The sequence below is a fragment of the Anabrus simplex genome, chromosome 14, assembly GCF_040414725.1.
Source record: "Anabrus simplex isolate iqAnaSimp1 chromosome 14, ASM4041472v1, whole genome shotgun sequence".
Taxonomy (NCBI): domain Eukaryota; kingdom Metazoa; phylum Arthropoda; class Insecta; order Orthoptera; family Tettigoniidae; genus Anabrus; species Anabrus simplex.
In genome coordinates, this window is record NC_090278.1 from 101,272,183 (window position 1) to 101,295,464 (window position 23,282).

Sequence of the window (23,282 nt, forward strand, 5' to 3'; positions counted from 1 at the left end):
TTAATTAAAGAGCGAAAAGAGGAAAAGAAATTCGTAGTTCTAACTTTTCGAAATAAGCACTCTTATCAACTGGCTAAAATTTTCAGGAAAAAGAACATCAATGTCACATACAAAACGGATAATAATACTAATAAGATAATTTTCAATTCAGATAAAATAGAGAATAAATGTTTATTTAATAAATCTGGAATTTACAAATTAACATGCCAAACATGTAAACAACGATACATAGGACAGTCCCGGAAGAAGTTTGGCTATAAGGTATAAAGAACACGTTAATGCGGTCAAACATAAAAGATATTCGGCAATGGGAGAACATATGGTTGAAATGAATCATAAATTTACAGACTTTTCCAATGACATGAAATTATTACATTCGACCAAAAAGGGAAAACTGATGAATGTTTTGGAAAATTTAGAAATTTACCTTACACAAAAATGTAATTCTGAATCAAGTTTAAATGAGAAAAGTACAGAAGAAAACCCATTATTTAGGCTAGCATATAATCATTTAAGGAACAAAAAGAAGAAAAACTTGAAGATCCTAAATTTGTATAGTGTTTTCATTCAGTTCAACCAAAATTGTATGTATTGATAATTTTTATAATATTTCATAAGTTCTCTTTACTCTTTGATGTGATGTATTGGGACACAATACTCCTTCAAATTGTAAAACAAAAGATTGTGTCATATTGTGTTATTCTTTGATCTAACCACTGATGAAGGGAATGGTTGAGATTTCCCGAAACATGTATGGTTTAATTAATAATGTTTCTTTCATTTAATGAGTGTATTGATCAAGGCGGATTTAAATAAACTATTATAAATAGTTATATTATACATATAGATATGTCTTACGGCGACGATGGGATAGGAAAGGCCTAGGAATTGGAAGGAAGCGGCCGTGGCCTTAATTAAGGTACAGCCTCGGAATTTGCCTGGTGTGAAAATGGGAAACCATGGAAAACCGTCTTGAGGGCTGCTGACAGTGGGGCTCAAACTCATTATCTCCTGATTACTGGATACTGGCCGCACTTAAGCGACTGCAGCTACCGAGCTCGGTGAAGGGAAATTGAGGCTTGCTTCTTATCATGGTGAACACACTAAATAATATTGTGAGTAAGTTTACTGTTTGCAGAAGACGTATTTACATTTATACAATTTTGGTCCTATATGTACAATTAGGTCTATACTGATGAGATAGAGTGCCACTAATATCTGAAAGTTTCTCATAGCTGATGGCTATCTAATGTTTGGAAGTCTGGCTTGAACTTAATGCGAAGTTCTTTCTAGCAGAATGCTAGGATGGTGTAGGCTAAGTTATAAGGAAGGCGGGAATCTTGAGGCGGTTGTTAGTCCAGAGGTGAGACTTCTCGATCGGAGTTCAGTCCACATTTTCAAGAGGGGTACCTCCGTGTCTGACTTATGGCATTGAGCTGATCACTGGACATAGCCGACTGCCTACAGCGGCGGAATCGTCGCTTCAATTTATACTCCCTGGCTGACGTCACAAGTCATGAGTCGGTGCTTTGCTGGACACACTCATACATTCCAGGTGGTTCGATGAGAGAGCGGGTTGCGTAGCTGCAAGGTGGAGGACACTACAACAACCTCCCCTCCTAATTGCGCTGGTACGGCGGCAGCGATGCTGGACTGGAGAGTCAGCCATGTTGGTTATGGTGTCTGTAGCGTGGTCCGGCTGGTGGAGCGTAGAGTCATCCTGAAAACATCCATCCTGATTAAATGGTCCAGAGCTCTTTCTGCGATGGATTTTTTAGGCGAGACAAGGGAATCAACATCAGGTGATGAACGATAGCAAAGGCGGATCTGGTCCTGGTGGCGACAGATGCGTTTCTCGGCGGACTGGATGTTGTAGAGACGATTTCCCAAGGAACGGCAGATGACACCAAGGATCCAGGGAGGATTGGGCTTGAAAGTCCGGACATATACTTTGTCAGCGGCGTGGAACTTGGGTTGTGAGCGATGCGGCTGGGCAAGAAGAGGCTGCAACAAAGAAACCGACGTTCGATGAGGGCTTCCATGTAGCTTGTGTGTTGGAGTGAGGTTGTCTGTACCAGGCATAGTCCTGTATCTTCCTGTATCTTCCTAGCTATTGTAATAAGGCTTGGTACATGTGTAAACCTGAAGACACTGCTTTCTTCATGTTGTTCTTGAAAGTCTGGACAAAACGTTCAGCTTTACCATTTGATTGTGGATGAAAAGGAGATGCCAAAATGTGCCTAATGCCATTATTGGTTCAAAAGTCCTGGAATTTAGCAGCAGTGCATTGAGGTCCGTTGTCAAATCAAGGTTTGGGGTAAACCCTCATTAGTGAAAATCTTCTGGAGTGCTCAAATAGTGCATTCTGGTGCATTCTGGTGTGCTTGACATGGTTTACAGTGGCGGATGAGCTTCTCAATGTCAGCGTCAATACCAGGCATATAACTGTTTTATACACCTTGACCAGTTTTTCAATCCAAATCTTAATCTGAATGATATTTCTGAGAAACCCAATGCCCTTTTCGATTTTCTCATCTCCTTTTTAAATAACCTGAAGTCAACAAATAAGGAATCAGTCTTTCACATTTTACACAATACCCTCTCATGCCACTTCCCCCTTCCGCAACACCCCCTTGATCCTTCTTAGTTCCCCCCCTCCCCACCCAAGGGGCTCTGAACTTCGGAGCGTGGGTTGGCGACCACGGGGCCCTTAGCTGAGTCCTGGCATTGCTTCCACTTACTTGTGCCAGGCACCTCACTTTCATCTATCCTGTCCGACCTCCCTTGGTCAACTCTTGTTCCTTTCCGACCCCGACACTTTTAGGTTTCCGAGGGCTAGGGAGTCTTTCATTTTCACGCCCTTCGTGGCCCTTGTCTTCCTTTGGCTGATATCTTCATTTTTCGAAGTATCGGATCCCTTCCATTTTTCTTTTCTTCCCACCCTCCATCCCCCAGGGGCTCTGAACTTCGGAACGTGGGTTGGCGACCACGGGGCCCTTAGCTGAGTCCTGGCATTGCTTCCACTTACTTGTGCCAGGCACCTCACTTTCATCTATCCTGTCCGACCTCCCTTGGTCAACTCTTGTTCCTTTCCGACCCCGACGCTATTAGGTTTCCGAGGGCTAGGGAGTCTTTCATTTTCATGCCCTTCGTGGCCCTTGTCTTCCTTTGGCTGATATCTTCATTTTTCGAAGTATCGGATCCCTTCCATTTTTCTTTCCTTCCCACCCTCCATCCCCCAGGGGCTCTGAACTTCGGAGCGTGGGTTGGCGACCACGGGGCCCTTAGCTGAGTCCTGGCATTGCTTCCACTTACTTGTGCCAGGCTCCTCACTTTCATCTATCCTGTCCGACCTCCCTTGGTCAACTCTTGTTCTTTTCCGACCCCGATGCTATTAGGTTTGCGAGGGCTAGGGAGTCTTTCATTTTCACGCCCTTCGTGGCCCTTGTCTTCCTTTAACCGATATCTTCATTTCTCGAAGTGTCGGTTCTCTTCCTCTTTTTTCCTCGAATTAGTGTTATATAAAGGATTGTTGCCAAATTTTATTTCCTCTAATAACAATAACCACCATCACCACCCTCTAATAAACGTTCCCCACCCCCTTTCTCTATTTATCATTTCTTTATCAATTACTACGGCAAGTTGTTTCGAGTTGAACCTCGTATTTCTTTCATTATTTCTTCCCATTTTTTAATATATTTTTATTTGGCTTTATTCTTTTTTAACGTTTTAAATTATTTTAAAACCTATATATCCACTTTGATTTTGACGAAATTAACTCCTACACTGTTTTCCTAAGACTTCATTCACGTCACCTTTTACTCTTCGGCCAGAGAAACAAATGCCTACAAGACCTGCCTAGCAACGACTGTACATAAGTGCATACTTGATCTGCTTATGAACTTCAAATATATTTGTTTTCGGCGCAAGATAGTGATGTTCTGTTTACTCTCTTGACTGTGATTATTGTGTTTTGAACATTATCTGAATTGCTACAATATGATACAATGTTAATATTTTGCCTGTGTTCAATATATTAGTTGTTTTAAGATCTTCGCTAATTGGCTGATGATAACACTTGAAATGTGTTGAAACCGGTCCCAATAAACAGGTTGTAACTATTTTTTACTACGGAGTATTGAAAGGTGGATCCTTCCCTATAATATTGTACATCTTCTTATAACAGTGTTGACGGGTGAGTTGCTAGGTGCGTGATATTCCCCAATGTCCTTCTTGTAACAAGTGGAGAATTTGCTTTCAAAGGCTAAGTGGGATGACCACTCGGAAGAGTGTGCCTGTTTCTAAGAGGATCACTCCTGCACGTACTGTGAGATGATGTTGAAGACGATGATAAGGTGCAAGGCTGGTAGGAAGTTTGTATTGAAGCGGCCAACTATTGTGGATATAAGTACGAATGATAGCTAGTGTACTACCTTTATCTGTTGCTTTGGCGATGCAAGTGGTGTCAACAGGAAAACTGGAGACAGTTTCTTCAAGTTCAGTATCTAACTGAAGACATTCAGATTCTTGAGCATCAAAAGTAGTATCAGGACCAGCCGATAGGCGAGAGAGAGCATCAGCATTACAATGCTGGGATGTGCTACAATAGGCAATCTGATAGGAGTAGTCAGAGAGAAATATTGACCATCTCTGAAGTTTACGGAGAGAATGTTCAGGTACCTTATTACCACGATGAAATAAGTGAACAAGAGGCTTGTGATCCGTGATGATAAGGAAATGGTTACCATACAGATATTCATTGAAGCGGTGAATGCCAAAAGTAATAGCTAACGCTGTAACCGTACGTATGTACGATCCCCAAATTTTTAGGTTAGGAAATTTTCGTAATATTGAAGTAATGAAAATCATGTAATTTTGTTCATTTATATTTAAAAACATAAGATTAGAAGAAGAATTTGTAGTAGGGAATTTTGTATAACTTTAATTTGTGTAAGTGTCTGCACATGGCATGGCAGTGTAGAGATCGGGCCAGGTAGGAAGACATCTGGGAGCGCATGCGCACTTGGACTATCTCGCGTAGCGTATCCCCTCCTAACAGAGCTCCTGCCACAAGGACAGTTCAGTGCATAAGTTTACACTCAGCTGCCGCGCTCTGCTTTCTAATTTCCTGTTTAGTAACCGTGATTAGTGGTGGTGTACGTTAGACCTATCTATGACAGTATGGAAGGCGTTAAACGTAGCCTGAATCGTAAGATGCTAAAGAGTCAGACTCGTGCAGCAATCTTGAACGTTATAGACTTTATGGAAAGAGAGGCAATGGAAGAAAAGTTCGTGATAGATTGTAAAAATGTGCAGGAAAGAGTAGCAGCAGTTGTTGGAGTGTCACAAAGTTCTTTGGTACGGATTAAGAGCGAAAAACGAAAGAATTAGGAAAAACCTATGGATAGTCTGTTTGAAACACCAAACAAAAACAGAATGCGCACACACAATTTTACTTGATTGGACGACTTTGACGAAGGTGCCGTACGTCGTATTGTTAGCAATTTTTATTTAGATGAAAAATGTTTACCTACAGTTTCAAAATTTCGTTCGAAGTTAGGTAAAGACTTAAAAGTTCAAGTGTCAAGCGAATTCTTCGATCATTAGGATATCATCAGGAAAAACTAACACTAACAAGCGCATCCTAATGGAAAAACAGGACATAAAATACAAAAGGTTTGTTTATTAAAAAAATGCCCAGGATCGGGCGGAGGATAGTTGTACATGCTGGCGGTGAAATGGGTTTCATCGAGAACTGTCTACTAATCTGGAAGTCTGGCAGCAAGAGTGGCGACTACCACGATGACATGAATAGTGACTTTTTTAAAGACAATGAAAGATATGAAAGATAACTTCCACCTCGCAGTGTTCTCGTGGTTGACAACGCGTCATATCACAACAAGGAAGTAGATCGTGCTCCAACCTCCAGCTCACGTAAAGTGCCGATGATCTCCTGGCTAGTGAATAGTGAATAGGAACATTCCACGATGTGCAAACACGAGCTTTATGAGCTTATCAAATTGCACAAGCCGGCACACAAAACCTACTCATGGAAAAGTATGGACACTTAGTAATTCGACTGCCCCTGTATCACCCTGAATTAAACAGTATTGAAATAATGTGGGCTAAAGTGAAGAACTGGGTAGCTTCTCACAACGTCACCTTCACTATTGACGACGTAGATAAACTCACTAGACAGAAATTCGCGTCAATATCCGCCGAAGACTGGAACATAAGGGATGAGGAACATTTTGAAGACATTATGGAGTCCTTTGCGATCCAGCTGGGAGCCGACGACACGTCATCCGGTGAGAACGGCAGAAGTGATGACGGAGGACTCAGTGGAATTGAAGAGATGTAGTGGACATAATAAAACAAGAATGTGCTCATTTTGTAAATAATTATAGTGCCATTATTTTATTACTTACTATTTCTAGTGCCATTTAAGTTATCTTTGTACACATACGTTGTTACTCAGCATATGTAGACCCTTTATGGTGTTTCCTTTTATGAATTATATTTTGTTTCTGTACCTGAGAACAATTATATAATTATTTATGTGATATCGTTAAGTCACATTTCTTATTTTACAAGAAAGCAACAAAATATTGGCATTAAGGAGCTAGGGACAAACGATCATATAGTCTAACACTGCTTTCTCGCCTTAAAGCAAAATAAATTATTATTATTATTTGGTTTCATCCTCTTTGGGGTATGTTGAATCAATTCTTTCTCTGTGTGTTTGTGTGTTCTTTTCTTAGTGCCCAGTATTTCTTCATTCTTTCTGATCTTCGTTTCTTCTCGTCTTCCGAGATAATAGATTTGGCTTTTAATGTAGATTTGTTTTGGAACGTTATGTTTTCTTCTTTAGTTATTACTTTAGCTGTTCGACGGAATAGTGAATTTTCTGTAATTTCTAATTCTACCATGTCTTTTTCAGTTTCTTTAAACCAGTTCGGTTTTGTTTTGGGTTACGGAAGAAGTCAAGATTTGTTCGGTTAATCATAGAATTCATTCTGAGGAGATGACCGTAAAAAATGTATCCTCCTTCTTCGCATAGTATCTGAGAGTTTTTCGATTTTCTTGTAGCTTATTATTATTATTATTATTATTATTATTATTATTATTATTATTATTATTATCATCGAATTATTCTACAAGACGTGGCTCAGGTTATGAAGCCTGGTGTTAGAGCAAACCATATTCCACACTGTACTCTACAGAGTCGTAAAGTTAATTTTTTATCAAATTATAATTTAAAACAACGACTACGCAAATTGATACACGGAAACGATTTTGACAGCTACTGAAATAAGATATTAAATTATGTTCTAACTCCTTCAATCTATCTGTCATCCGTAACACTTTTAAATGCATTCATTTCGGCTAGGTATGTCTGTAATTTACAGCCGGAAGGGAATTCCACTAACTGAAAATCTGCGGAGTGTTACATATCAGTTATAACAAATATTTCGGGTCAACTGTACGTCGCCACAACACTGAGCGAGAAGGGGAAGTCAGCGTTCTCGCTCCCACGGCTGTGCTGTCTCACTCGCACACTTCCCCTCACCGGATGTCTTCCTAGCTGGCCCGATCTCTAGGTTGCTCAGGAATAGTGCAACACGGAAAACAGTGGCTATATTGGGAAAGACGCTAGAAGTCAGTTGAATGTGTCGCAACAAAGTGGCTTGGAAACCCGGGATACGGCAGGTAAGATAGGCTGAAGATTGGAGTGGATCAATGTGGATATTCGTGAGTGGACGTTCTATGTCACATCAGACACTCGGTAGCTAATACGAGGGCTTTGTTTTAAGTGAGGCTGGGTTGACTGAGTGACGCGTCAAGAAGTGCCTGTGAGAGCGTTGCTACCAGTAAACTTTTCGGGACGCTATAACCACATGTGGCAATCCTATATAAGTATGTACGCGTGTGCGGCAAGTCATTCTGATTCTGATGCTGATTCTGTGTTTTTCTCATTCGGACCGGCGGATATTGCGGATTTGAATCACGTCGTAACTCTATTTAATTGTAATAAATGTGTAATTATTGTTCCTCTGCAAGCCTGCACCATGTTTCTGGGCAGGGTGATGGTGAGAATCTGCGTGGAGATATCTGACTACCAGGGCCAGGAGGATTTGTGAAGTGTCAGCTCTACAAGAGGAAATTAACACCTTGAGAACCACCTTTGAGAGGAACGGTTACAGCAGAGCTTTGATCTCAACGGCTCTTAAATCGACACATAATCGGACGTCTTTTAAGAAAAAAGATGTAAAAGGAACTGCTTACCTACCTTACATACATAACTCGACGGATCGTATTGCTAAAATCTTACGTAAGTACCATGTACGAACTGTTTTTGGAACATCAATTAAGATTAGGCAACTCCTGCAACCAACTAAGGATAGTTTGCGTAAATTGCAACAACCTGGTATCTACAGAGTTCCCTGTACTTGTGGCAAGGTTTATATTGGGCAGACTTCAAGAACGGTATGTACTCGCATCAAAGAACATACCAGATGTATCAGACTCAACCAACCTGATAAATCAGCTGTTGTTGATCATGCCTTAACACCTGGTCATGATGTTTTGTTCCAAGAAGTGGATGTTCTAACCCGTATAAAGCAATATCACCCAAGAATCATCAGGGAGGCGGTTGAAATACGTAAACACCCAGATAATTTCAACCGCGATACAGGCTACAACCTCAGTGAATCATGGCTACCTATTATCAGAACCATTAAGGCCGGTCTCCACTGTTTAACATTTAACACCAACATGTTACAGTTGACATGTATATTGTGATTGTGTCTTCCAATTGACTTTGCATGTTAACTCAGAATGTTGAGTTAACACATTTAACATGTTGGCGTGTTTTCCGCTCCAAGTGGAAAACATGTCAAGTCAATTCGTTGTTCGTGCGATGTCGGCACAGCTTCGGCAACTTCCATCATGTTTCCATGCCAACACATAACCTAAACGACGCAAACGACGTGCTCCTCATGTAGTAGGATTATAATTACATCACTCCGCAACACTCCTCTTTGTTATAAGCTACAAATACAGTACACGCACGTGTGTCGTTCTCTCTGCACTATACTAAAATGTATAGTCAGAAATGGAGTAGAGCAAGGAGATTACTCTGGACTTAATTAATGATATAATAGAAAGGCCTTATTTGTGGGTAGTCTCATCAGAGGAATACAGATATAAAGCGAAGACAGCCGACAGTTTCCAGGAACTCGAAAATATCTATAATTGTTCCCGCGAGTAAATCGAAAAAAGAAACTAGCGTCCCTCCGCTCCCAGTACAGTCGAGAATTGCTGAAAGTTCAGTAAATTCGGTAGTCGGGAGCGGACGAAGTTTATACTTCAAAGTGGTTTGCTTTTGAAGCAATGAGCAGAGTGAGGGGAGAAAATGTGCCTAATAAAACTGCATTTCTAAATCATAACAAGAAGCAACAGTGGCAATAACAAAGGCCAATTCCTCTTCATCTGAGTCCATTGTCCTTATTTAAAAATACTAGACACCATCTAAATGTATTACCATAAATTGATATGATGAACTACCTGTATATAAACAAAGGATGTCAAATTTAACATGTTTATTAAGTGTGGACACAATGTTAAATGAAACAGTTTTTGACATTTAACATGCTGATGGTGTCACCAGTTAAAATTTAACACTTTTAACATTTAACATGTTGTTGTTAAATGTTAATCAGTGGAGACCGGCCTTTAGAGAGTAATGCTTTACTGTTGCCATTCGTTGTTTCTATCTGGGGCTAAAATGGCGTCCCGTTTACGTCTTAGGGCACCATTTCAAGTTCCTTGTTGCTTTCTCCTAGCAACCTGTTATGCGTCGTTTCATTTTCTCTGTCTCCTGATGAAGAAAGGCAAGGTTCCTTTCGAAACGCGCTAAGTGTGTTTTTATCATTAATTACACGGCATAAGCCCAAAAATATAGCTCATGAATAATGTGTAGCATGTTGTGGGCGAGGGGTAGCAGATAACCCGCTGGCATTAGTCACTCAGTCACTCTCTACCCAGTGTCTCTTACTTAAGAGTGTAATCAAATATTACTTTTGAATCACATCGTAACTCTATTTAATTGCAATAAATGTGTAATTATTGTTCCTTTATTGCATAGTACTACAGTCGCTCAGAGAACACTAAAAACTTACCATTTTATAGCAATTTCTTTCGATTTCGATGCCTACCTCCCGCCATATCCCTTGGACCTAGAGACTTTTTGTTATCTATAAATTTGTGCCCCCCCCCCCTTTTGTGTCCGCTGATGGAAATATTTGTAGTACTCTGTGGTGGATGAAACTGGGTGTTGCACCTAAATATATTTTAGAATATTTGATGAACAGCATTCCTATTGAAATTGAAATATATCCGGCAATTACAACACAAGAAATGAGAGCCTAATTATACGTAATAACTACAGTTAATTCTTACCGCACCTGAATTTCAAATTTACCCTCCTTTTTTTTATAGATGCTCATTGTTGGTAATATTCTGGGTGACCCGGTGTGGCGTTGAAAATAAACTACCGTTACGAGAGTAGAGAAAGCATAACTGAATTAATCTCTGAAGAGTGGTGCAGTCTAACGGGTAAATTGGAATTTCTCGATATGGGTCGGGCTCGTCTCGTGCAACACACAAGGAGCAATACTGGCGAGCGTCCTACCTGATGCTACGTACAGGCTTCGCGCTTTCCGCTTGAGAGTTTAATTCCAAACCGGCAGCTGTTATTGGCCAATTACGAATCATTAGTACTGTAATAATTAATTTAATACTAACAGGGTGTGGGGTAATAAGCTTACTTTTGACAACATACCATATAAGTTCTGGGAAAAGGAGATTGGCGTTCGGTTTCCCCATTAATTTTGAGTTTAAGATATTTTACTGTCATTGAAATAATACTATGAATTCATTTGATAAAACAAAATATATTCTTTAAATAATATATAAAAAATAGTGAGTCTTGTTGCGATAAAACAGATGAGAATATGAAATTATGACATTGCAACTGAAAGAAACTAGGCATGAATTTGAATTCTTCTTGACCGGACATTTAACAATTTATACAAAATATATCACTCACTGTTTCACTTAACTGTACATTCAACGCTTTGAGTGTAATTACGACGTAGTCCTTAGATCTGGTGTTTACTGTAGATGTGTCACGCCTAATTTGGTGATGTATCCATGTGACTGCTGCTTCTCCATATCATATGATTTCTTGGTAAATCTGTATGGTATTCAACTAAGTGACAGACCAACTTTGGCCTCACTCTCTCAATGACCAGACACTAATGGCTCACTGAGTCTTCTTCATCTCGTTCACACAATGACTAACTGTGGCCTCTGCTTCCAGTAGAATAATGACTGTCCACTTATCTATTTGACTTCTTTACTGTACTGCTTCCGTTTAACTAATGACTGACGCTACAATATGCAGCCACCTTTTATAGACGTTGGTTGACGCAGCTACGTAACCTCCAGAAATAACAATGACCTACTCCCACCTACACGACAGATATTACATACAATGGTGAAATCACCTCGGGTGGCCAGAGTTTTTGAGCTCATTGCTAAATGCTCACGATGACGTAGCCATGACGTGGCGATGACTTGACAGAAATGTCAGCAGTATTGCACAATATAGCAATGCCATATCAACATCTGACATACATAACAATTCTCACTGTACATATCTTGAGTGTTATTCTACACATACGTATGTATGCATACATCTAAGTACAATCCTGCAAGCGACAAGCATTGCAAAATTGAATTGAATGAGAATGATAATTACAATAATAGTAATAATATCACAGATAAAATAATAATAATAATAATAGAATATTTGCCCTTCCAAGTGGTAACACTGTGATAGATAACAGACCAGCGATCAGTCTTATTACACATCTTTATAATATCAAGAACTAAATTACAATATGGGCATATAGTGAGGGCTTCGAAAGCTATCGGTGAAGCCCATGCTTCGAATGACACAGTGGAAATCTTAAAGCACATTATAATGTAAGCAGCTGACTCATTGTTCCATTTATAAAACTTGAAAGCAATCAGAAATAAAAATTTCGCTCGTAATACTGAGTGCAAGGCATCGGAGACTGACCTTGCAGTCCTGGCGGTACGTCCCTCTTCCCTCGACTAAACACGAGCGGCTTGCTGCTGTATATCAGAGAGGTGAGGGGACCGAGAGGATATGTATTGCTTTCTGCATGAAGAAGGTTCAATCAATCAATCCTGATCTGCATTTAGGGCAGTCGCCCAGGTGACAGATTCCCTATCTGTTGTTTACTCTAGACTTTTCTTAAATTATTTCAGTGACATTGGAACTTTATTGAACATCTCCCTTGGTAAGTTATTTCAATCCCTAACTCCCCTTCCTATAAATGAATATTTGGCCCAATTTGTCACCTTGTATTCCAACTTTATCTTCATATTGTGATCTTTCCTACTTTTAAAGACACCACTCAAACTTATTCATGTACTAATGTCATTCCACGCCATCTCTCCACTGACAGCTCAGAACATACCACTTAGTCGAACAGATCATCTTCTTTCTCCCAGTTCGTCCCCGCCCAAACTTTGCAACATTTTTGAAACGCTACTCTTTTGTCGGAAATAACACAGAACAAATCGAGCTGCTTTTCTTTGATTTTTCCAGTTTATGAATAAAGTAATCCTGGTGAGGGTCCCATACATTGGAACCATACTGTAGTTGGGGTCTTACCAGAGACTTATATGCCCTCTCATTTACATCCTTACTACAACCCCTAAACACCCTCATAACCATATGTAGAGATCTGCACCCTTTATTCACAATCCCATTTATGTGTGTACCTCAATTAAGGAATTTTCACCCCACCAACGCAGTAATTGAAACTGAGAGGACTTTTCCTATTTGTGAAACTCACAACCTGACTTTTAACCCCGTTCAACAACATACCATTGCCTACCGTCCATTTCACAACACTATCGAGGTCATCCTGCAGCCGCTCACAAACTTTTACTTATTTATTACTCTATAGAGAATTACTCATATCATTTATATATATAAGAAAACATAAAGGTCCAATAATACTGCCTCCCGGATTTCCCCTATTAATTATTACAGGGTCAGATAAAGCTTCACCTACTCTAATTCTCTGAGATCTATTTTCTAGAAATATAGCAATCCATTCAGTCACTCTTTTCTCTAGTCAAATTGTGCTCATTTTTGCCAATAGTCTCCCATGATCCACGCTATCAAATGCTTTAGACAGGTCAATCGCGATACAGTCCATTTGACCTGAATCCAAGATATCTGCTATATCTTGCTAGAATCCTACAAATTGAGCTTCAGTGGAATAACCTTTCCTACTGTCAAACCAGTTATTAATTTTGCAAAAATGTCTGATATAATCAGAAAGAATGCATTGCCATACCTTTCATGCAACACATGTCAAACTTACTGGCCTGACATTTTCAGCTTTATGTCTCCCACTCTTTTCTTTATACACAGTGGCTGCTATAGGAACTCTGCATTCATTTGGCATAGCTCCTTCAACCAAACAATAATGAAATAAGTGCTTCAGATATGGCACTATATCCCAACCCATTGTCTTTAGTATATCCCCCGAAATCTTATAAATTTCATCCGCTTTTCTAGTTTTCAACGTTTGTATGGTATTGTAAATGCCATTGTTATCATATGTAAATTTTAATACTTCTTTAGCATTAGTCTCCTCCTCTATCTGGACATTATCCTTGTAAAACAATCTTTACATTCTGCTGACTGAATACTTCTGCCTTTTGAAGATCCTCACATACACACTCCCCTTGTTCATTAATTATTCCTGGAATGTCCTTCTTGGAACCGGTTTCTGCCTTAAAATACCTATACATACCCTTCCATTTTTCACTAAAATTTGTATAACTACCAATTATGCTTGCCATCATGTTAACCTTAACTGACCGCTTTGCTACATTCAATTTCCTAGTATGTGCCTTCAATTTCTCCGTACTTCCACAGCTATTTCTAACTCTATTTCTTTCCAGTCTGCACCTCCTTCTTAGTCTCTTTATTTCTCTATTATAATAAGGTGGGTCTTTACCATTCCTTACCACCTTTAACGGTACAAACCTGTTTTCACATTCCTCGACAATTGCTTTAAACCCATCCCAGGGTCTGTTTACATTTTTATTTACCGTTATCCTTCTCTCATAATTACTTATTAGAAGCTGACTCATGACTGCTTCATCAGCCATATGGCACTGCCTAATATTCCTACTTGTAAGACCTTCCTTTCTATCACATTTATTTTTAACTACGACAAAAAAAGCTTCATGATCACTAATACCATCTATTACTTCGGTTTCTCTATAGAGCTCATCTGGTTTTATTGCACCACGTCCAGGATATTTTCCCTCTAGTTGGTTCCGTCACTTTCTGTGTTATAAAGATCTCTGTTTGCCGTAGATTTGGCTGTGCATCACGCACAGACAGACAGACAGACAGACGGAAAGCAGACAGACGCTTTCTATTATTTGCATAAGTAACCATGGTTGTACCATTGAACATTTATTTAGAATACAGGCGGTAGACTCCAATATATGCGACTGTGGGGAAGAAATTGCTACCCTTTCCATGTCATTTTCCAATGTCATACATTCAAATCACAACAAGATAAGTTTATAAACAACTTTAACTTAGGACTCCAACTTCCGTTGATTGCTGTTTGCCTGGTATATTAACCTACACTTCAACTGTCAGAAATGCTTCCTCAGTTTTTAAAGAAAGTAAAATAAAACTTTTATTTGGTTAACATTCTTCCCTTGTTTGTGTTTCGGTCCAGTTTATCAATGAGTTACTTGATAGTATGTAGGCTTTAATATATGTAGCCAAGGTGCCCAATGACTGGGCGGAGCGGAGTCCATAGATGATCAAAGGAGAAGAATAAAAAGGTGATCTGATGAATCGTAACCTGTACCCCGGTTTTACTTTGTATTGTACAATTAAGAACGGAAGAGTTGTGTTGAAAACTGAGGTTATCAGCGCCACCCACTTTTTATCAAACATAACGTCTCTTTACACCCTACTCCATTTCCTACAACATGCACAATGTGGCGGCACGGGATGTTGTTTGTGCAGCGCGGTACTGGCCTGTGCCATATAGGCCGCTCTCTGCCTCGTTTATGCACAGGGAGCCGTGAAGCACGCGGCAGCGTTGTGATACCTGGTATGGAAAAAAATTAACATTTCCATTTCAAAAATAGTTGATCTGAGACTAGTACCGGTGACTGGGATGTGGAATGAATATATCGCCCACCCATCCAGCGTACGAGCATTACATCGGACGACTTACTTATCGCTATGATGTTATCAGGACACAATCTATCAGCTGTACATCGATAGGAAGGAGATCGCAGTACTGCTAACAAAAATTAATCTAAGCGAGCATGAAAACGGGTCCAAAATGAAATACTGTAGGCACGGAACATTTGAGAAGAAAAGCTATCGAAAGGGGAAGAATACATAGGGCCGATTGCAGATTCGATGACTAGTTTTAAGGCTTAGACAACGTCTACTTAAATAACGTGTAAATCGAGCATGATATTCCATTGCATAAACAATGTTCAGTCGATGTTTAACTAGATATAGTTTAAAGTTTCAATATTGGGTTGAAAATGGAGATAGAAGTATCTTTCGTGCAACTCATTGCTTGTGGCAACCAATGAAATTCTTCGGTACGCGCGCCGATTGCCAGTTAGCTGTTTGTCTTCCTAGGTTCCCCTACCACCGCCGTCTCGGTTCCCACACATTACTCAAATACTGTATATCTAAGCATGAGCATGACTTGCCCACAGATAAGAGTATCACATTCGGCATTCTCATAATATTATCGACACTATAGCGACACGCCATCGTACTGGGATTATATTATAGCGTTGTTACAGTGAGCATAATCTACTCATAAATACGATAGCGTCAACGAAGGGAAGATGAAGCAATAGTAATGTGTAACCGAGTGTGTTGTATGGGCCATAGGGCTATAATATAGTTTGCATTCTGGTGATCGTAGTTTCGAAGTCCTCCTTTTTAAATAATAATCACCATCGCTTGCCTTTTCGTATCTGGTAGTTACCGCATACTTATGCGATGTTATATATATAAAACACATACAACCTACTTTTTAGTTTTGACTATTATGTGTGTTTTGGAAGCAAATATAAGTAAATCCCTCCTGGTTGATATATGCGACAGCCCTCTGACGATCGGGACGCGTAATTCTGATATGTATGTAGTCGAAGAGACCTATAATTCCATGGTAAGTACCCCATGTATATAATAAAATATACCGGTTGCCAAGAACTGTATTCAAGTTGTCAGTTACCGGACTGTCCCTCTGTCAGTCTCAAGAAACAAGTCTCTTGAAAAGCGAAGCCTTATTTTAAGATCTATCTCCCCGTTCATTTAAAATGAACTGCTGCGATTTAGCAGCGGAGGACCCACAGATAGGCCATCGGACTAACCTTTCTTCCCGGAATCGTCTCAACATGATAATACACATTGCGTGTTTCATGGTACATAACCTCTGATTGTGATTCACTCCTCTCAGTTGAGGTTAAACAGTGCTCTCGGCAGTGTTTAAACATGACCGGTTGAACATCGGTTTCAGACAGTGTGAACGTGATAAATAACGTCTCTGCAATGCTGCAACCATACTTAGGCATTGTTTAACCGTAGACATCGTCTAAACACCGTTTCTACAATCGGCCCATGAACGTTAAAGGAAATGTAATACCAATGAAATATCCCATCTTCGTAGCATGACGTCACTTCTCACCTGCAGTCGGTGCTATGGTGAGCTGTTAAGTATCAGACAACAGGACTACAAGGGTTCTTTATGCAGTAGACCTCATTCGTGGAAAAAAAGAGCCAGTTGCCCTGCTGAAAACAAAACACGAATGTAAAGGTAGATTGATGTAGACAATTTTCCAGCATATCGGAACTGTTATGCACGATTTAATAAAAGTGTGGATCATAAGTATTTGTGACCAGACCTTATAGTCATTTACATCGAGCCGAGCATAGTGGCCCCGTCTCGTATTACTTTGATACTTCTATAAACACCGCGGAAGAGAAGACGTCACATCAACGGAAGGCTGAGGGCGTGTGGTCGGACAGGCTTCGGGATTAAGAGGAAGGGACGGCGATACAATTGTTATTACGTTTGATTTAATGAAGGCTACCGACACCAGTTACTACAAGACGTACTGCCTTAGAATGCACCAAGAAATGTATGTATGTATGTATGTACGCGCTGATTGCAAACAATTCCGAGGACTGCAAGAGATTGGATCGCCCCACCTACATTACGTTAAAAATAACGTCCAAAAAAGAGACTGGTTATGTACGCGGATCAATGTGGCGGATAAAATCGTAATATAAAAATGACTTTATTGTGTCAGTTCATGGCTCTTCATCCAGACTTTACACCGGAAGAAATCCTCCATCATTTCTTAGTTAGTGGGCATTCATATCTAGAGTATGACCAGGAGTTCGGTATCATCACAAAAAAAAACATGACATTTTAACCCTGACATATACACATAATCTAACTGGATGAATGTAATTACCACTGCACGAAAGGTACCTATTCACCACCCTATCTACGAGAAGGAATGACTTATGTCCACATTACATTTACAAACCGTAAGATGTCTGCAGAACATTCCAGGGTTCAATGGTTGAATATAGTGGTTTCTACAAATCTTCGTATCCTCCATGTAATGTATTATACGCGTTTCAATTAGCCAGATGTTTCGCTTGCTGAAATAAGTATTGCAGAAAGTGTGTCGAAAGTAACTGAGACTCTGGCCTTACTATATTCCAATGAACACGCTATCAGGGATAGGCAAATAAATATTTCATGACCTTGCCTCAGTTTGTATCCATTGTTTAACGTGGTTATTATCATAACTTTAAGATATCTGTACACCATGATGATGCTGGTGACGAAGATTAATGCCATATGTGTATGTTGTCAAATGTTGGTTGGCGGTTACTCCGTCTCTTACCCCAAGGATATTTGCGTGGCCCCTCTCCTCGGTAGGCAAGAGCAAGCTTTGACACTTCTTTCAGGATATTTATTTCTGGAGGACTACTACAGGACATAGATCGTGATATAGGTTGTTACCCTCTTGATGACTTCTACACCTGACAATTCGGCGGTCCTCGTCTACTTCAGGCCCGGGCGCCGCGGAGACACTCAAAGTATTCGTGACCCTGTATGTCGAGAGCTTCCTACCGGAAGGCGGATCATGAGGCATCACGACCAGAAGAAGATGCGCGACGCCGGTAACGAGCTCACCAGTCTGTTTCAGGTTGTTCATCTCCAGCGAGGGCCGCCGCATCAGTGACGTACGCCGGCGCCATAAATCGGACGGCCTTCTCGCAGACACCCAGGAGGGACAAGGGCTGAGGAACAAGGCGGTGGGTATCGACCCAGCAACCACAGTCCAGGACGCCAACACGGAGCTAGAGGCGGCCACACTCTGGCGCTGCGACTGTGCGACCTAGGTCCGAGGCGCCGCTTCTAGACGTGTACGCAGACCAAGACGCCCGACCAGGAAGTTTACCCATCTCCACGAGCCATGCCCCCGGTCGTGGACCATAACGAAGGGCAACACGGCAGTGGAGAATGACGCCCCCGGGCGTTCTGAGTCTGCAACCCAGGCCACTCGGCCTGTAAGCAGCTCCTCAAAATTTACGTCCCACAGCGCTCAATAGGACAGTGACTACACTTGGACGCCCACAGACGCTGCCGACGCCAACCAGACAACCAGGAAAGGCTCACTACTTGAGTGCAATACAGCACGGCGCCCGGGACTTTTGACGCAGCCGATGTCAGCCATGGGCGAGAAGCCGGCACTTCAGCGGGGTCACCCCCAACCCACGGTCCTTGGCCGGGAGGAGGGCCACCATCAGGAAGAGGTCTCCTTCCCCACCCAGAAGAGACACAACCAGGAAGCAGGCGCCGGCTCACAGGTGCAGCATAGGACTGCTCCCAGGAAGGCAGTCGAACGCGGAGCCAATCAGCAGGTAGTGTCAGTCAGGTGAGAGCGAAACGTCCCCCTCTGCAGCTCTTGTAGTGTTTGCGCTGTATAAGGTGGGGCCACCGTTAAGGTAGCTATGGGCTACAAGTGCGCAGCAACCGTTGTGCCTGCACAGCACGTAGGTAGGAGCCGTTGTGCTCCAACTGCGCGGGGATCTGTCGGCCTCTCATCGCAGTTGCCATAGGCCGGCCAGTGATTGAGGTGGCCTGGCGTTATGTCTTACCAAATACAGTAGAGACAATACACGACACTTACGGATTTCGCCTTGCTAAAATGGGAGACAATTCGACGGTGGCGCTCCTAGTGACCTGACCTGAACAAATCGCGCTAAATTCAAATATCAATGGAAATGTATATACGGAAATGGATAAATAAATTACGTCTAGAAAGAAAGTGGTATTGTGATATTAACTTCGAAGTTGCTAAAGCAATTCTGGATAAATGATTGAAGAATTATTTAAAAGTTTATTATTCAAAAACTGAAATTAGACATATAAACAAGGTGTGAAATGGACTGCTGTGAAATGGACTGCTGTGAAATGGCTTGACCTTTCATTTATGCATTACTTTTTTAGCTTTAGCATACCTGCCTGAAATCTTACGGTTGGATTTGCCTTTTTTCCTCATTTAAAAACAATGTATCATCACATTAAGACATTTGTCAATAAAAATATCGGCACATTCCTTACACATATGATGCAATGAATGAACATTTAATAGCTGGACAATTTTCCTCTTAACATGAAGCCTACTAACAGAAAGAAAATCTATAAAATCCCGGCTTTAATCTGAGAAGAGGGATAAAAGAAAGAAAAGTTTGAAAATGTTGTCGATAGTGATGCTTTGAGGAATATTTACGTACAATTAGAGTAAAAATGTAACATACCCTTGGCTGTATAGTCGAGGATTTTTAAAGTCGCTGGCCTGGAAATGATCTGAACAGATCTTATAATTCTTATATAAGCATAACGTCCCTTCTTTCTTGTACACCTTATCCAAATCACTTCTGTGACATTTCAAAACCCACATATCACACCTACAACAACACATCAGTATTGAAGGTTAAATGCTGCACTATACAATAAAATATGCGTATTATATTTTAAGCCCGTTAAAACATGGGTCGAGCAGGTCAGAAGATTATGAAGTACTATAAAAATCTCTCTGTCACTGGAAGAATTTATATGCAAACACAATATTACTTACATGTTCTTGTCACGAGGGAACCTGAAGAACGAGCACGCATTTTTTCTCTACTACGTAATTACTGCAGCCAAACAGAGCACATACCTTTCCCCTCATGTTGAGAGGAGATATCAAGGAATGACACACGCTATTTAATTATGTCAACTCACTGAAAACGCATAAGTAACACCAAAAACTTCACACAAAAATACACGTGCTCTTATGACAGAATCAGTACCGTTCAGGTCTATCCGCTAGAGTGAGCTCCAATAGCTGTCCCTCGATATCTCGCTCAGTGTCGTGTATTGTCTCTACTGTATTTGGTCTTACAACAATCCTCCTGGACGTGGCCTCATTCTGCGGGATCGGAGACTGGGTACCAGAGATGCCCTATTGGCTCGCGCTCTTCACGGCAGTGCCAAGAAGGACTGATCCCCTGAATAACTGGACTGGAGAGGAACGGGCTAATGACTTGTGCACGAAACCTGTTCCCAACTATAACACAATTACCTGGACTTTCCAGGAACACATCCTTGCATGCGCTTTTTTACAATCTGTCAGGTTTTACATGTAGGCCCTAGACATTTTTCTATTTATGCTTATGTGGTTGCTACCCGATTACACCACTATGATACCATATCACGTCATCTGGCCTGGTAGCATGCTGAGCATATCTCTTTCTCTTATATGATCCTTGTTCTTAGAACTAACGGCATGTCCGAGGCGACGTAGATGAAAGAGTCGATCGCCACGCCGCGAAAATAAAAAAATCGCCTTAGTGTTGGAGATTGAGACCGACCCCTGTAAGCCTACTGTAATCGGTTTACGTTGTCCATTCCACATTTTTCGTGTATTACGGCCAAGTGCGCCGAAAAATAGTCCTAAGCAGGAGCGTAACGAATGCGATACGATACCGGTTCGCCTACCGAAATAAAATTCGCGCCCCATTTATATGAAATGTAAACATCTATGAGCAACTAATGTAAATAGTTAGCAAGGGCGGCATTGTTTACAGCTGTGCCGTGTTACATTCGGCATGGTCCTAGCCCGGGCATTTGCAGGCCCTGGGCTAACCCATATCAAAACGGCCAATAATCCATCATTAATATGTATGTCCGAATACCACATTATTTATACAAATACTTATACACGCCAGATTTTCAAACGTCCATACCCATAAACCAAAGTTCTGATGGTTAGGCCACTATTGCGCTGATAACCTCAGTTCTATCCAGAAATATTTAGGTAGAACTTGTTCAAATATATACTGAACCATAATACTGATATAACAGGAGTCGGATAGTGGGTATGACGTAAACACATTTCCTTTGCTTGCTGTGAGGCGAGCCAAGTCTTGCGTCCAGATCTGCTAGGACCGATATCTGTTGCCAGACAGTTTTGTTGAATAGTAGGTAGTAATTTTTGTTCTTAGTTTATATCCGTAAGCTATTTAAGAACGGCTTTCATGAGATCAGTGATTGTTGCATAAGTTGCCGATTATTCCCATGTGACCTTGAACTGTGGTTATCTTCATACGAATTTCCATTTCATTCTGAAGCTCTACATTCGAAGATTTGCGTCCTGGGTTGGAAAAATGGCTGAAATAACGCAAGTGTCGAGCAACCGGTGTTTTGGAGGTTATCAAAAGGTCTTCTCTCACGACAGGTGAGTTATACGTTGGTTTAGTATTTTCCCAACTACTGTATATTTTACTATCGAAGGTTAGTTATATATCGTCATATCGAACAGTTCTTGATGCTAATCATGTGGTTTATGTCGAAAGAGTTCTGCAAATTCAGTCTCTAGAAACGTGTTATGCACTCATGAGGAATTAGGTCTCATTAGAGGCCTTCAAATCACTGTCAGATGACAAATGAAATGCATGTAATATAGCATTTAGAGGAGATGAATGTGGACTATTTGAAGCTCGGAGAAATTCGCTGTTCGGCGTACAAGGGTGGGAGGTTACAGAAACATGATTTTGAGCAAAAATAATTTTAGGCTAATGTTTGAAGACTTTCCCAAAATCTACCATTGAAGTTACGTCATAACAGATCCCCATTTAACAAATTATATTTGATTCTGTGCTAAACTATATGAATGATGTTGCATAACAATATAATTTTAACTGTTAAAGTACTTCACTTTCTGCATATGTGGCATCTCTCCTTATACCTCTCAGAAAATAAATTATTTTGTTTTAGCTTGTAATCAGAAGAAATTGTTTACTGCTGTGTAATAACGAATAAACATCAGTATATTACGGTGATACATTGGCTGATGTGCCTTTGTGTTCAGTCTGCAGTCCTCTATGAATTAACGAAACATGTCCACAATCCTCAGTTTGTAAGTAGCTCTGCAGCTTTGTGAAGTTCTATGATTCTATCTTCAAATTTTCTTGGTCTCCCTCTAGTTTTCATATTCTCCATGTCTGAGTCCATTATCCTCCATTCGCATTACCAAGGCCGGTTTGTGTTTACCACTTCATCCATCAAGTTAATTCCTAACTTAGACTCATTTTGCGTATGCTGCTGCCATTGTTCCCACCTTTTTGTACCAATGATCATTCTCTCGTCTTTCATGTCTATAACTTCTAACATATGAATAAAATATCCCGAATCCACACAACTTTCGTTCCATTATAGCAAAGTTTGTATGGAAACGGATAGTTTTGTCTTTATTTACAGAATACTGTGAGCTCACTGCATTTACTAGCTTTATTATCACTTATTGTACTACCATCTTGAGGTACTTGAAATGATCTACCTGTTCCTGTTTTGTATTCCCAGCTCTCCTGGGGGTCTTCCCTGCTGATATCACTGTTGTCTTGCGTTCCGCTATCTTGCTCACATTGAAATCGCGTAAGGGGCGACCAAGGGATGATCAAATTAGAACCATGATACTACTTGTAATTAGTACCACCACGCGGGAACACCATGGGTCGCTTTTACTTGCGCGTA

The 23,282-nt window shown here is 40.7% G+C and overlaps 1 protein-coding gene across 3 annotated transcripts in view; it reads left to right on the forward strand.

Moving 5' to 3' along the window:
- The first annotated feature begins 21,583 nt into the window (after positions 1-21,583).
- The window catches only part of LOC136885623 (S-formylglutathione hydrolase), a 56,895-nt gene continuing 55,196 nt past the window's right edge, over positions 21,584-23,282 (forward strand). The window contains exons 1-2 of one of the 3 annotated variants that reach the window (XM_067158320.2): positions 21,584-21,730; positions 21,881-21,987. In XM_067158320.2, coding sequence (XP_067014421.1) covers positions 21,917-21,987 — 71 coding nt within the window. In that variant the 5' untranslated portion in view covers positions 21,584-21,730; positions 21,881-21,916. Of the gene's footprint in view, positions 21,735-21,880; positions 21,988-23,282 lie in introns of all 3 variants that reach the window. The other 2 variants (XM_067158321.2, XM_067158322.2) reach the window with 2 other exon arrangements.